Source organism: Pan paniscus, chromosome 13 (genome assembly GCF_029289425.2).
Source record: "Pan paniscus chromosome 13, NHGRI_mPanPan1-v2.0_pri, whole genome shotgun sequence".
Taxonomy (NCBI): Eukaryota; Metazoa; Chordata; class Mammalia; order Primates; family Hominidae; genus Pan; species Pan paniscus.
In genome coordinates, this window is record NC_073262.2 from 66,278,044 (window position 1) to 66,292,613 (window position 14,570).

Consider the following 14,570-nt stretch of genomic DNA (forward strand, 5'->3'; position numbering starts at 1 on the left):
AGCCTTAAAGTATACTGCCTTCACATTCCATTGATCAGCTCAGTCAGCAAAGTTTTTCATATTGTCACTAATGTTCTAAATATTTGGGAGAGAAGCATGCCAGAAGTGTAGAGTATTTCCATTTGTGTCACATATAAAGTCATTATGAACTACCTCTTGAATTTCTATTGATCCCAATACTGAAGTGGTTTCCTTCACTTCCTTTTTGTCCCTGTTGGAAATGTTGCTGCAGTTGGGAAGAAGAGAATTAGGGGCTGTAAAGTGGAATGGCTCAATCTCTTAGCCAGACAGTGAGGGATTTGGACTGGCTCATTACCTTACCTTCATTAATAGCCTTCTCCAAATTCTTAGCAGTCAAAAAGAGGCCAAGAGTATGAAGCCCCATTACTCAGTTGTACTATCACCGACTGTACACATTCACTTCTGAGGATGTGGTACCCCACCCCCACTCCAAGTTCCAGAATAGATGGTCAGAATAGAGCTCATTATTAAGCTAGTTTATAGAAGAGCTCATAATGCTGCCATGCAGAATCAAAGAATCACAGGAGAGCACTATCTACTCAAAGGTCAGCCATATCTCCTCCAACAGATCTTCATTTCTTCAACATGCCCAATTTCCTAAGAGATCAAATCTTGGATTTTGTGAGGCTAAATGAAAATCACATACGACTTGAGCTTCTGTCTAAATACATGGATTTTTGACCACTTGTATCTCAAATTAATTTTTAAGTCACTCAGAGTTCTAATTTTTAAGTCATTTAAAGCTAAAAGCCAAGATGTATGACTTCAATTTATTTTCAGTTTTATAAATGAGTGTAAAACACAATAGTGCAGTCATATATTTGGCATTAAATCTTACTAGCCACAAAAAAATGTGGGTCAATATTGGATTTTCCAAAGTTGTCTAAATAAGACTGGGTTTGTCAAAACTTGCCAGACGCTTTCAAGTGAACACAGCATGTTGGCGGAAATGAAATGTAATGTCTAAAAGTCAGAAAATAGGTCAGCACTGTGCAAAAGTAAACTTGTCAGTGAGATCAATATGAACCTACAAGTTAATGTGGATATTAGAATTTCCTTACAAGGGATGCACAGGGTAGACCCAGAACACGATTGTAGCATTTATTCACTTGCGAAAAGCAGAGGGCGTATTTAAGTATTATTTTTTGTATCCTTAATGAAAGGCACTGCTTTTTAATATGGAATATTTATATTTAAGCACAGCTTTAATTGACAGAATGTCATAGTAAATTAAATTCTGGTTCAATTGCTCAGTTTTTAGCAACATAAAAAATAAAAAAGGGGAGTAAAGATCAAGTATCATAAAATTTCAGAGATAAGAAATCCCTCATGAACTTTCTCTATGTTAAGTGTTTCAGAGAATTGGATATTGTGGATAAGATCGGTAAAAATTTTTGTAAGAAAAAGAAAACAGAAAGACCTTTCTTGGGGCTTCTCATTGCATTTATTTAATTTTTTAAAAAAATGTACATCACTTATTTATTGAATACATAAAATGCCAGTGCTTTGCAACAGTTTTGTTACTGCATCTCTAAACTAAAAAAAGAAAAGGGGAAAAAACCCAGGAAAATACATTCAAAAGGCCAGGCTGTTCTGCTTATGCATGGGCAGTGGCTGTGGAAAGCTACAGCCTGCTCTGTGACAGTTCAGAAGCATTGCCAAACATCAGCCCACTATCAATGAAAGGTTGCACATAAAGCATTAAAGGATACAAAGAACAACTTGACAGAGAGCAGGAGAAAAATAGGAAATTAAGAAAAATGCCACTTATGCCATGGGTAGGGGTGGGGCTGGTAGACTGAGGTGGAAGTAAGCACAAATGCTGATGTCTTTGGAAACTAGATTTACGGTGAAAGATGGAAGAAAACAAAGTAACATGTTTGGCAAGCTACATTGCAGTGTGTGTGTCCACTTCCAATTTTCTACTTTACTTTCCAAGAGAAATGTAACAAAACTGAGGTAGAAATAAAGCAGGAGCACTACAGCCCAGATTTCAAAATGAGAAGCAAAATTGCACTGACAAGAGTGGAGTCAAAAAGAAGGGGAGGAGATGGAGAGGTTCTTTGTGGATATATATATATGTATGTAAGTTGGTTGGTTGGTTGGTTTTTGTTTTTATTTATTTTTGTATTTGTTTTGGTTGCTATCCTCTGCATTAAATAGCACGGCAAGTCTATAAGCTAGATTAGTGAATAGAATGACACCATTCCCAGCAGTTTTAAGAGATAACTTGCAAACTACCACCACCATCACCACCACTACCACCTATGCAATAAAAAGGCAGTCATAGTTTTTAGGTACTGTGACTTTCAGGGTCCTAAACAGGTCTTGTGGCTGACAGGTCTAGACACTAACACAAACTGAATAAGTAGCTTTCAATTAACCAGTGTACCTTTTAAGAACATTTTCACTTAATTATCAAGGAGCAATGTACTAAGAACTCTTGCAGTTATTGACATAAAGAATTATTCTGCTCTGGTTAATTCCCCATAATTAGTAAAAGAACTTAAAAAAATCCTTCCATTTCTACTTTAAACTGTAAATATTCAGTTGTATCACACTTCAGTATTTTTCTGGATACATTCAAAGTAATTTTCCTTGCTATTTTCCAATTGTTGAGGTAAACATACATTTTAATATAAAGTAACATTGAAGCCTATCCTATTACTCTCAGCAGTACATAGTGCTTTCAACACATTCCTTTGAGGTACTGTACAAATCACAATCACTTTCCTGAGTTTTTGCAGACAAGAACATTAAAAGAAATGAACTGCAGAAATTAAGGTCCAGATTACCGTTACCCTGTTTTACCTGTTCTTAGCTTAATACTGCAGAACAGACAGGATTGAGGAATACTGTTGCTCTTAAAATGGCAAAAATCTGGTTTTCTGTCATAACACAACTGTTCATCTCTTTAGTCCAATAATGTTTGAAGTTAAAGCTCTTTATATTAGCACATGCCACCAATGTAATTGTGAGGCAAACAAAAAATAAAGCACCACTCCAGGCACTTGACAGCAACTAAATCTCGAGAACAGCAGAATGGAATCAACACACGAGGTTCATGTCCTTCTGAAATCAACACACTTGCACCTTGCTCCTTGGTGAGTGTTGTCTAGCTTGAACAGAACTGAGCATCCACATATGCTTTCTGTCATCTGGGGCTTTCAAATCAGAAGCTCTCATTTGATGCACTTTTCCTCCAAATCTACCCTGACTCTAAAGATGCAACTTAATCGTCATCTTCCCCAGTACCCTTTGCAATTTAAACACTACTGGAAAGGGGCTCTATTCCCTATGTAGCAGGTTTTATGTGTGTGTGCCAACATTCATTACATTTTTTTTTTTCTAAAGAAGTTATCACTGACTGCAACCAAACATTTTGTTCCATTCAACATACATATCAAGCTCCTTTTGAGATATGCTAGGCTGAATCTTGCAGAAAGCATTTTCAAAGTCTTGATATGTAACGGGCCTCAACTGGCTGGGCATAATGGCTGAAAGGTCTGTGGCTGGCATGGCATGGAGGGGGCCCACCACTGCTTCCTGACACAAATGAGCCACGTCTAGTCCAGAAAAGCCTTCTGTGCGCTGGACGAGCAGTGCAAACTCCTTGTCATTGAGACAGTAATTGTGCTGTGAGAGCAGTTGTACTATTATCTGGTGCCTCGCTGTGCTGTCAGGAAGTGGGATTAAAAGTCGTTTCATGAAGTACCTCCGAAGGGATTCATCTATTTCTTCTGGTTTACTGGTGGCACAAATTACTACGATTTGGTCCTCAGCCGAAGTTAGTACAGTGTCCAGTTGCATCAGAAATTCGGTTCTCATCCGACTGACTGGACTGTGTTCCTCATTCACTTGAGAGGAGAGAAGCATGTCAATGTCACTAACAAAAATCACCGAGGGCTGGCGACACCTGGCCACAAGAAAAGAGGCATGGATAATTTTCTCTGCTTCTCCTAACCACTTGGCGACTAGTCCAGAACCGGCAATTTTGAAAAATGTGGCCCCCAGCTGACTAGCGATGCATCTGCCCAATAATGTTTTGCCTGTCCCCCGAGGTCCAAATAAAAGGATGCTCCGAGGTAAGGCCGTCAGTCCACTGAACGCGTCTGACCTCAACACTGGCCATAAAACCTCCTCTTTAATGACAGCCTTCACCAGGTCGAGACCAGCAATGTCATTCCAGTCCACTGGAGGTCCTTGGGTGATAATCTCATTGGTTACCAGGTCGATGAGGTGCGTGTCAGTATTCTTCAGTTGCTCGTCCACAGAGTGGTTGGATGAGGTAGCTGCACGGAGTCCAGGGCCTTGCATTGGGTGAGAGAGGAGCTGCCTGTGCTCGTCCCCATGCTCACTCATTACTGGCGATGTGTACTTCCCAAAGGATTCACTGGATCTTGATCCCAATGAATTTTTAGCAGTACTGTAGGAAGGAGGGGTCAGAGCCCTACTGGACTGGCTGCTGAATTTCCTTTGCTGTTCAGAGGACATTAGCTGCTTCGTTGGCTTAAATGCTAAGGATGATGTTTCAGCACTTCTGTCAAAGCCATTCCCCCGATTTGTGTTTGAAATGCTGTTGTCGGGCATTCTGTACATAGGACTCTGTGTAGATCTCTGTTGGCCATAGCTGTAATTTCCATAACTGGAGTCCATATCTCCTTGCCCTGCCATGTAGAAAGCTTTCCTTTTGAGAGAACTTGCTGAACTGTTTGTCAGAGCCGACGGTGCAATAGGTGTCAAACCATGGCCCTGGTAGGTGTAGCCAGGAACAGTGGTGGGGGGTAGGGGGGTGGGAGCAGGAATTCCTGAAGGCAGGTACGCTGAAGGCGGAGGCGGTGCCCCCCCAGGGCTGTACCCAGACCCCACAGCAGTCTGAGGAGGATAGCTAGCAGACGGATAGCTGTAACTGGAGAGGTTAGAAGTCCCATTGTAGCCTGGGACCAAGGCTGGTGGCGGAGGAGGTGGTGGTGGGGGCTGTAGTAGCCCAGAGCTATGCAAAGGAGACGGATGAGGTGAAGGAAGTGCAGGTGCTGGCTGGCTACTATAAGTAGAATGCAAATATGATCCGTTGTATCCTGGGGCATATTCCTGAGATGGGAGCCCTGCATGAAGACTGGGTACAGTGTGGCTTCCACAGGTACTACTTGAATAACTAGGTTCCGTCAGGTTGCTGGCTACCCCAGGAGAGCTCCCTATACTCGCAGAGACATCTGCTGGAGGGAGGGCTGAACTGACTCCAGCTTTGCTGGCAGTGATAACATCCGGAACACAGTTCATGGGATAAACAGCTTCTGAATTCAAGGAAGGCTGCCAGGGTTCACTTTCATTTTTCCGACCGTTCACTAGTCCTGATGGTGTGTCCGAATAGTTGCTGAGTACGGGTCGGTCCACAGGACCTTCCAAAATGCCGGAATACTTCTCTGCATATTTTTTTAGTAGGTTGGATGCAGTCAGAGCAGATATGTCATCATTCGCCCAGGCGTACTGATAGGTGCGCTGCAGATGACCTCTGTAGGCTTCAACTTTGTGGGCAGGAGACCGAGTGGTTGAGGTGATGTCAAAGTGCTGTTCTGGCCACTGGGCATGCTCTGGCGTCCACTGCATCTTCAAGCCTAAGAATTTTGGGGGGAAAAAAGTTAATTTACTTCAATAGGCATCAGAACTCTTAAAGCTTTTCCCCCAATTTCTTTTGTTACCTATTATTTTCCATTAATGATATGCATACTTTAAAAGATCTACACTGTTTATAATACCTATTATGATCCCTATAATAAGTACTCTTTAAAATGGACTAAACTTCAGCCCTGTTTAAAAAGCACACTGAGTTTAAAATATAACTCTGTAGTTACCTATATTTTTTGCATTTGTAAGGAATAAGTAAATCTATTTCTGTCAAGCCCATCAGCTTACCTACTATACGCACATACACAATCACATATATATGTACACACACATTCCTGTCAAATTAGAATTCAATCATAGGTTCTTAAAATAAGCAGACATTTTAAATATCTTGCACATGGCAGTATTAACATGTACAATATCTAGCTATTCTGTCCGTTCACATCACAGTTTCTGTTTTACATTTTAAGCAATATAAAAATGAGACACAGCTGACAGATCACATCTAGGATACCTCTCTTATTTGGTACTGAACACCTAGTTAGCACAGTATAATGCTCCCTGCGCAGAACAATATGACACAGACATAGCAGGTCATTCCATAATCCAACTCTCATCTAAAGTGGTCCACGACAGTTTCAAATCTGCTTCGTGGAGTGCAGCAAAGCAATCTCCCAGGCAGCGCTCCATCGCTTTCATCGCACAAAGCCTACAACTCGGTATGAATTACAACTGGCTCCTTTCTGCCTCTCAGTTCTGTTGTTGAGTCTCTGAAAAAAAAAACAAGCATCACTTGTCTGTCGGTCTTCTAGCGTTCTCCCTCCTTGTCTTATAATCCCTCCTCCCCTTGCAGCCTGCAAGGTACTAAGAGGGGAGAATGTGTGTGTGTGTGTGTGTGTGTGTGTGTGTGTATTTATACACATCCTGTCTTATACATCTTCATATATATATATTATATATGAGAGAGAAAGAGAGAGAGAGAGAGAGAGAAAGGAAACTGAGGAGAAAGGGAAGATAAGAATGGAGAGAGATTCTGGATTCTAACTCTTTCAATTTCTATAGGAAACCACGTAGGGCATACGCTAGAGGAGTACAAGTAGATAATGAGATGGTCTGGGTAATTCTGTCATCTGCTGGGTTACTAAGTGAAGCAAAGTTGACTATGTAGCAAACTACAAAATGAGCATTTTCTCATTTAAGAAAAAAATACTAAGCAGTCAGAATAATTTGAATTCTAAATTGTAAAGAGACTTTAGAAATTACTTTATTTCACAGATTAGGAAACCAGCGCCCAAAGCGATTTATAATGTACCCTCGAGGTCTCACATACAGTTAGTTACAGAAGAGGACTGGTACCCTGTTCTCCTTTTTCCCATTGCTGGCTCATCTCAGTCTAATCTCTGCTTGGTTTAACACTTCCTATTCTGGTACAGCTATATTAAGCATCTCTCCTTCATCTTTTTTGTATTACCCAAAGTGAATTTTGCAAACTCTCTTGTGCCCTCTGGCAGAGATGCCTTGATAAGGAGGAGGCCTGGTCTACATGAAGCATCTGTGGCATCAACCCCCTTCTGAATTACTACAGTCTATTTTGTCAGTTTCTACCCTCTTCTGTGCTCTTCCTCCAAGCTCTGTGGCTCTTCATTGCCTGACTCTGGCTTCTGACATGGCCGGCTCTGACTTACTGCGATAAACTGAACATAACACACAGTTTGGTAACAGAATGGCATGTTGATTCCCTTCTGACTCCCTCTTCCTTGTTTGCAAAACCACTGCACCAGACACTGGAAGTTAATTAGCAGGATGATGCTGTGCTAATTGTGTTAATTTACAAGGTTTTAGTCAAAGAGAATCATGCCAGGGCTGGCACTGCTGTCATGCTTCCGACTTAATGATTAAGAAATACTGAAAACAAGGTGGGAAGGATTGCAGTAATTACACAATAAATGAATAAAGCAACAGGATTCATTTGCAAATATATTTTACTGCAATTGTACTCATTTGCATTTTGATTTTTAAAAAGGATCCATGTAGATATTCATTTGCAAATCACAACTCAGTTAAATTAAGTCTGAATGCTGCACAGTGTAACTTAATCAACCTAAATATATGTATATACATATTAGTAAAAATTCTAAAGACCTCAGTTCTCTTGTACATGCAACAGATTCTTTCTTCAATTTCCCTCAACTACCCCCAAAATTCATATTTATGTTTTAAAACTTTATATATTATTAAATAATCTCATTGAATGGGAAAATAGTATTATAAAATCCTGATGAAATGCAGCTTGCATCATTTCACTCAGAGAAACTCTGAGGATGAGTTCCAGGGAGAACTGAAGTGGTATTCTTAGTTATTTCTGCTTTCTCAATCATTACTTTTTAAGGGGGAGGAAAACACACCGCAAAATGGGTGAAATGACCGAAACCACACTTAAAGGGGAAAAGCTGCAATTTTAATGAAGCAGCATTTCAGGAATCATACTTTCATTAAATTCAACTGGAAATTATTAAGAGCAAATCACCAGGAACCAATCGCAAGTAATCAGTATCTAAATGCTTCTAGTGTCATGGGATTTACTTCAAGCCTTATAAAAAGGAGAGAATATTAATGTGACTGTAATGTAGAACTGTCTAAGAGACCTACAAATTCATTAGTCCTGTAAATTATTTCTAGGGAATTTCTATTATGGTTCTTTTCTTTAAAATATTATCAAAATACAGAGTAGAGAAAATAAGAACACACATATGCTGTGAGTATAAATGTGATTAGTTTGATACAGAAAAACATGAAAAAAAGTCTTAAAGGGCTCAACAAATAATTTAGAAGTACAGGCAATAGAATTTAGCACAACACACACACATACGTATGCACACATAAGTTAAAGGACGGCTTTCTTTCAGTTCGCTGAGCTAAGCCATTGTTAGCATAAGTTAATAAACATACATAACAAACATTATAAAGAAATATACTTTTTAACTCAAATGAAACTGCTTATTTTTTTAAAAAAACACAGGAGGTGGGAACCCTCCACCTGTATTAGCTTAAGTAATGTTTTCTTGTAAATGTATTATTCATACAAGAGATGAAAAAATGATCTTAATAAGTTATAATCACTGTAAAATACAGTAGTATACAGTTTAAATAGTGTCCATTTCATAGGGTATTTTTGCATGGTTTAACTCTAGCAAAACTAAATTTTGTAAGATTTCTTTTTCACCTGAAATTAAGCAAAGATCATATTTATCAAAATTATCTATTTGGAACAATTACTGGATACACCATTGCCTTTTGATTGTCATGCTATTTTTGGATGTGCTTACAAGATAATTGAAAGTTTACTTATTGATGCATAGTAAATAACAACAACCTTTGCGAGCTGCAAAAGGCAAAATTGTATTTTGTTTAAATACAAGGGAATGGACTTGTTCATATCCCCTGAAACGAGAATTTATCCAGTTCTTTAAAATCAGTAATGTTATTTAAAAGCATAAGTTAATCTAACCACAAACTAATTCTTGATATTAGCAGGAGCTGAGGAAATCAGTGTTCAGGAGATTGTCTTGGCCTTCGAAGTACAGAGCCTTTTTGTTGGTTCCTTGAATTTTAACACTAACTGGAAATTGGTAACCAAATTTATTTTTTTGTTGTTATTGTTATTGTGTTTATTGGTGGTGCTATTTCTGATATGAAATGGAACAAAACCACAGAGCTAAATGTTTTCTGAACAACAAAAACATCCTGCTTTGTTTGATTGTATTGCAATTATGTGTGAGTCAGAAGCAATACACCTGTGTCACTTAACTTGGCACTCAAATAATGGGATGAGTTTTAAAAACAGCTTTTATATGGTTTCTCTTCAGAACATGGAGATGGATCTCAGAAACAATACTATTTTAACATTATTAGAAGCATGACTTTAGAACAATAACTCCTACTGTTGTTTGGAAATAGTTTAAATAGGTACAGTAAAAATTCAGAAAACAGTGGAAAGTAAGAAAAATAGTTTTTAAAGATAATTGAAGAATTGTTGCAAAACATCAATTTTTACTTTTGAAAGGATCAGAAAAATCTTAATACAGCTGGCAAATTTCATCATGCAACGTGTTTTTTGAAAATACACAACCTAATAGAAAATTGCTTTTAAGATAATTTAAGTGTTACATAGGAATGACAGGTACTAGAGTAAAACATCTGAGCATTGTTCTTATTTTATTGTTATGGGATGACTCCATGTATATATAAATGAACAAATCCATATTTCCTATATAACTGGATAGTACAGATAACATTTGCCATTCTTACCATTACTGACCATTTGATAACTTAGGTTTAATTACTAACCAGTTACTGCCTTGTTGCTTTACTTTTTCCATTTTGCTCTTTAACTAGTTTCTAAACAAAACAACTATAGCATCCTCTGAAGTTCTGCCACAGCTATAAAATTTTAAACAGTAATATAGAAAAATGAAGGGTATAAAAGCAACTTTCAAAATGAGAGGAAAATTGGAAATAAAAGGTTAGGTCTTCTAGAATCTGTTTTTAGCATATATTCATAGAAATATCAATGTGAGGCACTCACTACCCAACCCACTCCTTATATACGTGTACTATTCAACAGTTCATCAGGTCTAAAATAGTTACTCCCTTTTACAATGTTCCCATAGGGTAATTTTGGCTGCTAGGGGCTCTGCCTTCATTTGTAGGTTTTCTCAGACTTCCTAAGGGCAGGGACCTGAGGCAAACACCTGCAGGCATGGCAGGTTTGCCTGCTCTAAAACAGATGCATAGCACTCACACAGGCCTGCACGACAACATTACTACACCTATTACATTTCTTTGAGATATTGCACCTCTGAACCTTTCATTATTTTTTAACATTAAAAAAATTAATATAATATTAGCAAAGGTTTCTCTGAAAAACAATCACTACTGGGGTAAATACTGTAAAGTAATTATAATACTTTACAGCCTCTTCTTTCTGATGCAACAGATTTATCATCTCTTGGGTTGGAAATGGCAGAACTAACATACAGAGCATTCAAAATTTCCAGTAGAAAGTAGAAAATTCATTGGCTAAAAATACAGGTCTATGCAGTGAAGAACCTTCTGAGAGAAGGATTGTACACCTCCTGGCACTGCAAACTGGCCCTGTGCAATATCTACTTATTATCATTCTTCAATGGGAGTGATGACCAGATGAAATGTTTGAGGAGACTAATGCAGCCTTGTCTACTCATCCTCATAAGCCAAGAGGCCAACACAGCATTATCTAGTATTACTAGTACTAACTCATTTGATCTGGAAATTTCTTCAGCCCATTCCCCGATCATTCTTGGCTTTAAAATATGGCATAAAATCTACAAGTAACAGAAAGGGAAAAAAGTGGGGAAGAAGCACTGAAATTACGTATCATTTTTACCTAATTTTGTTCCATCTTTAGAGGACCAAAATTAGAAGATTTTATAAGCTGAGTGTAACAGAGGGGCTGTCAAATTTTAAATTTAGTCAATAAAAGATGAACTATGTACAAAGCATTGTGGTTCAATGCTAAAAAGGAGGATCCATTTTCTATAAGGTGATGAAACCTTTTCAACTCTCTTTTTCACAATTTCACAGTCTAAATTCTCCAAAATTAGACTCTTTGATTTTAGAGATTAACAGAACTTTAAAATGACCTAACCATTCCAGACATCCTCACTTTTCGATTGATGTTTCACTTATAATGATGTCTTATAGGATTGGATACTATTTTGCATAACATAGTATTTTATTTGGAGCCATTGATAGATTGTTGGGATAGAAAGGGACTGAAGGAACATAAAGAAGGTTCTAGAATTTTGTTTCACGGTGAAAATTCCAGCCTGTAGAATAAGACCACTGGCAGCATTGCTTACATCATCACTTATTTGTTCTAATCTTGGTTAAGTTACTTATGCACATCATACTCACTCAGCTGTGATATGTGGACAATAATGGTATTATTTAACCTTACTGTATTGCTATTAAGATTACCTGAATAATATTTTGTGAAACTATTTCCCAACTGTGAACTGCTACACAAACATTTCTTAGTATTCTTTTATTTTGAAAAGGCCAGGGGTGCATTAAAGACAAAACAAAACAACACTGGCTAGACAGAAAAAAAGTAACATCACTCCCAGAATTTATAAGTCAGTTTTCCTTCAACCTCAGGACAGCAACTGTAAATGAAATTTTCCAGTGGGACTGTTGGTTCCAAGAAAGATATAGAAATTCTCTCATTCTGAGCAAAACAAAGAGCATAATCTCTTTAATCAAAAAGGTGTCAACATTTTCAAATGTTTTCAAAGTATTTTATTTATTTTTGATGTTTCCTGTGACTCAACATTTTATAGATTAAAACTAAGAAATAAAGTACTTAGAGGTTGAAGACTAGTTAAAACTCATTTTAAAACCTGCAGTTTCAAAATAAGATATTCTAATTATATAACAATACTGTCAAATAATTTTTTCTCTTTAAATCATATTTTCACACCTCAAGACTCCAAATTACAATACATTTTGCAGCAGCCTTCTCAACCCATTCCATTGTATTTGCATAAAACAATGCTTTTTTTTTTAAACAATTATGAAGGCATTTCTGGCTAAATGGGTCTTAGTAAATATAGTTCAGATACCTCACCCTCTTACAGAGAAATTGCAATCTGACAGCCTGAGGGTAACATATACCCTGCAACTGTGTTTGGTTTGGCCAGCACAGGGCTTTAAAAATCACTCGACTTTATGTTTTAAAAGATCCGTCTCAAAAAAAAAAATCTGTATTTCCATATTTCCCATTTTTCAGACAAGATCTTACAACACTTCATTCGTGCCTGGCAACAGCTGTCCGATTCTGGGGACCAGCTCTCTCCTTGGGGTGTATCCTACCCTTTCCACTTTGTCATGGTGCTCCTACCCCCTGACAATGTCAGGTATTTTCATGGTATCTACCAGGTCACACAGGCATTTAAATTTAGGACTCCACTTTAGAGCTTCAACTCCAGTTTCTTAACTTACGTACCTTTTCTTGAAATCTAGAAAGTATTCAGCTCTAAAAGTTAAAAACATTTTCCAAATACTTTTTTTTATGATAAGAGAACCTCCCTACCCTCTTACAACACAACACGTGGGAAATAATTGATAACTTTCTTATTGATACAGTGTCATTAGTACAACAGTGTGGAATGATGAATAATGAATGGTATCTTAAAAAACTGGTCTCAGATGCTGTTTCAGTGTTCCCTCTTTTGCTCTAATTTGTCAGATATTATTTTTTGCTATTTTCCTATCCATTTTCACCATTCCTAATGTGCTGTATGTTTGATACCACAAACCAAAGCTTAATTTAACAGTGAGTGAAGCATCTCCTATTAGTTGAATACAGGAGCATTAGTACAACTTTTATAAGGTTATTTAAGCTACTCCAAAGTTATGCTTCTTATTTCCTACAGAAAGTTGTTGGGTAGATGGTATGCAGGTAAGCAACAGATCTTGTTGTCTAAATGTCTTTATTTTGGGCTTCATAAAAGCCTGTATTTAATGTTACAGGCACCATGACTTGGACTAGGATGGTATTAATATATACTCTGTGTTTAAACTAAACTTGTAGGTAGCTTATGATCTGAATTGGGTTCTCTACAATGCATTAAATTGTATCCATAGCAAGAAAATATTCACCCAACAAATATGACCAAGTGTAACGGTGACTATTTTTGCCAAAATTTCATGTGGTGGATAAAACTTGATGTGCACGGGTCTGATTGGTCATTATTTTTAATATGCAATAAAATGGCTTGCATTTATGAGAATGAATGCATAAGCATTATGCAAAGCAAATTACAGTGATGAAAGAAATATCATTTTTAGACCACTGAGCCTAGATTCACTATATGATCAGGACAGAAACCATATCATTTAAAGCAACCCAGGAAATCATGATCATAATTCAAACAAGTAATTTTTCCCTTAAAATTTCCTATACTTAAAGTATACAAGTGAACATATTATCATGCTCACACACAAATCCACATAGTTTAAAATTATAACTTAGATCTATGATTTCTGTGTGGGGGTGGGTTTTTTAAATGTTTCTGTGTAAAATTTTTGAATAATAATCTAAAACCAAGTAAAAAAAGTGTACAAAACTGTGTATATTCTATGGTAAGTTATTCAGAAGGATACATGAGGATGTGTGTACATGCAATTTAAAATATACAAATAATTCACACTCTGAATCTTCCTAAGTGTCAGGTGTCATTAACTATTGTAAGGGAAAGAGTCTGAGGTAAAAGGGCTGATTTTCCCATATTTAAAAACTGTTATTTTGTTTATGCTACCTCTGTGAATTTTAGACAATTTATAATCAGTTTAAATAGCACTTTGTAGTTAACCTTTAAAGTTATTACTTTACAGCCTTTCATTTCTTATGCCCTCTCTTTCCTTTTTCCGTATACATTTTTCAATCCATTAAGGCCATCTACCCTTCCCCCCAGATCATCAGGACATACCACGTATGTCCATAGGGACTGCAGTGGCTAATGAATATGTATGTTCTGTGTCACAACAGAGCACTACCCTTGTTCTGCAGTATCAACCCTCTTATGTGTGTAAATAACAGGTGAGCTGTAGCATGCAGGGATAAATGGGGTTAACACAACCTGAGAGCCCCATGCTATATTCATAGCATCCAGCCTGTATGATTGATCCATAAACAGAGTACTAAATGCCAAAAGTATTATGCATTTTCTGAGTGTTTTGAATCTTTATTTTTTAAAGTATTTTGCAGAGATAATAATTATCATCATCCTAAAAGTCTGAGGTTATTCCAGTTGATTGTCAAAGTACTGTTTTGCCGTACAAAATATATTTGCATTTTTGTTTAAGAAACATCTGGCATGATA

The 14,570-nt window shown here is 37.2% G+C and overlaps 1 protein-coding gene across 2 annotated transcripts in view; it reads right to left on the minus strand.

Moving 5' to 3' along the window:
- Window positions 1-1,442: 1,442 nt before the first annotated feature.
- The window catches only part of FIGN (fidgetin, microtubule severing factor), a 128,447-nt gene continuing 115,319 nt past the window's right edge, over window positions 1,443-14,570 (minus strand). For both annotated transcript variants that reach the window (XM_003820932.7, XM_008974406.6), the window contains one exon: window positions 1,443-5,636. In XM_003820932.7, coding sequence (XP_003820980.1) covers window positions 3,382-5,636 — 2,255 coding nt within the window. In that variant the 3' untranslated portion in view covers window positions 1,443-3,381. The remainder of the gene's footprint in view (window positions 5,637-14,570) is intronic.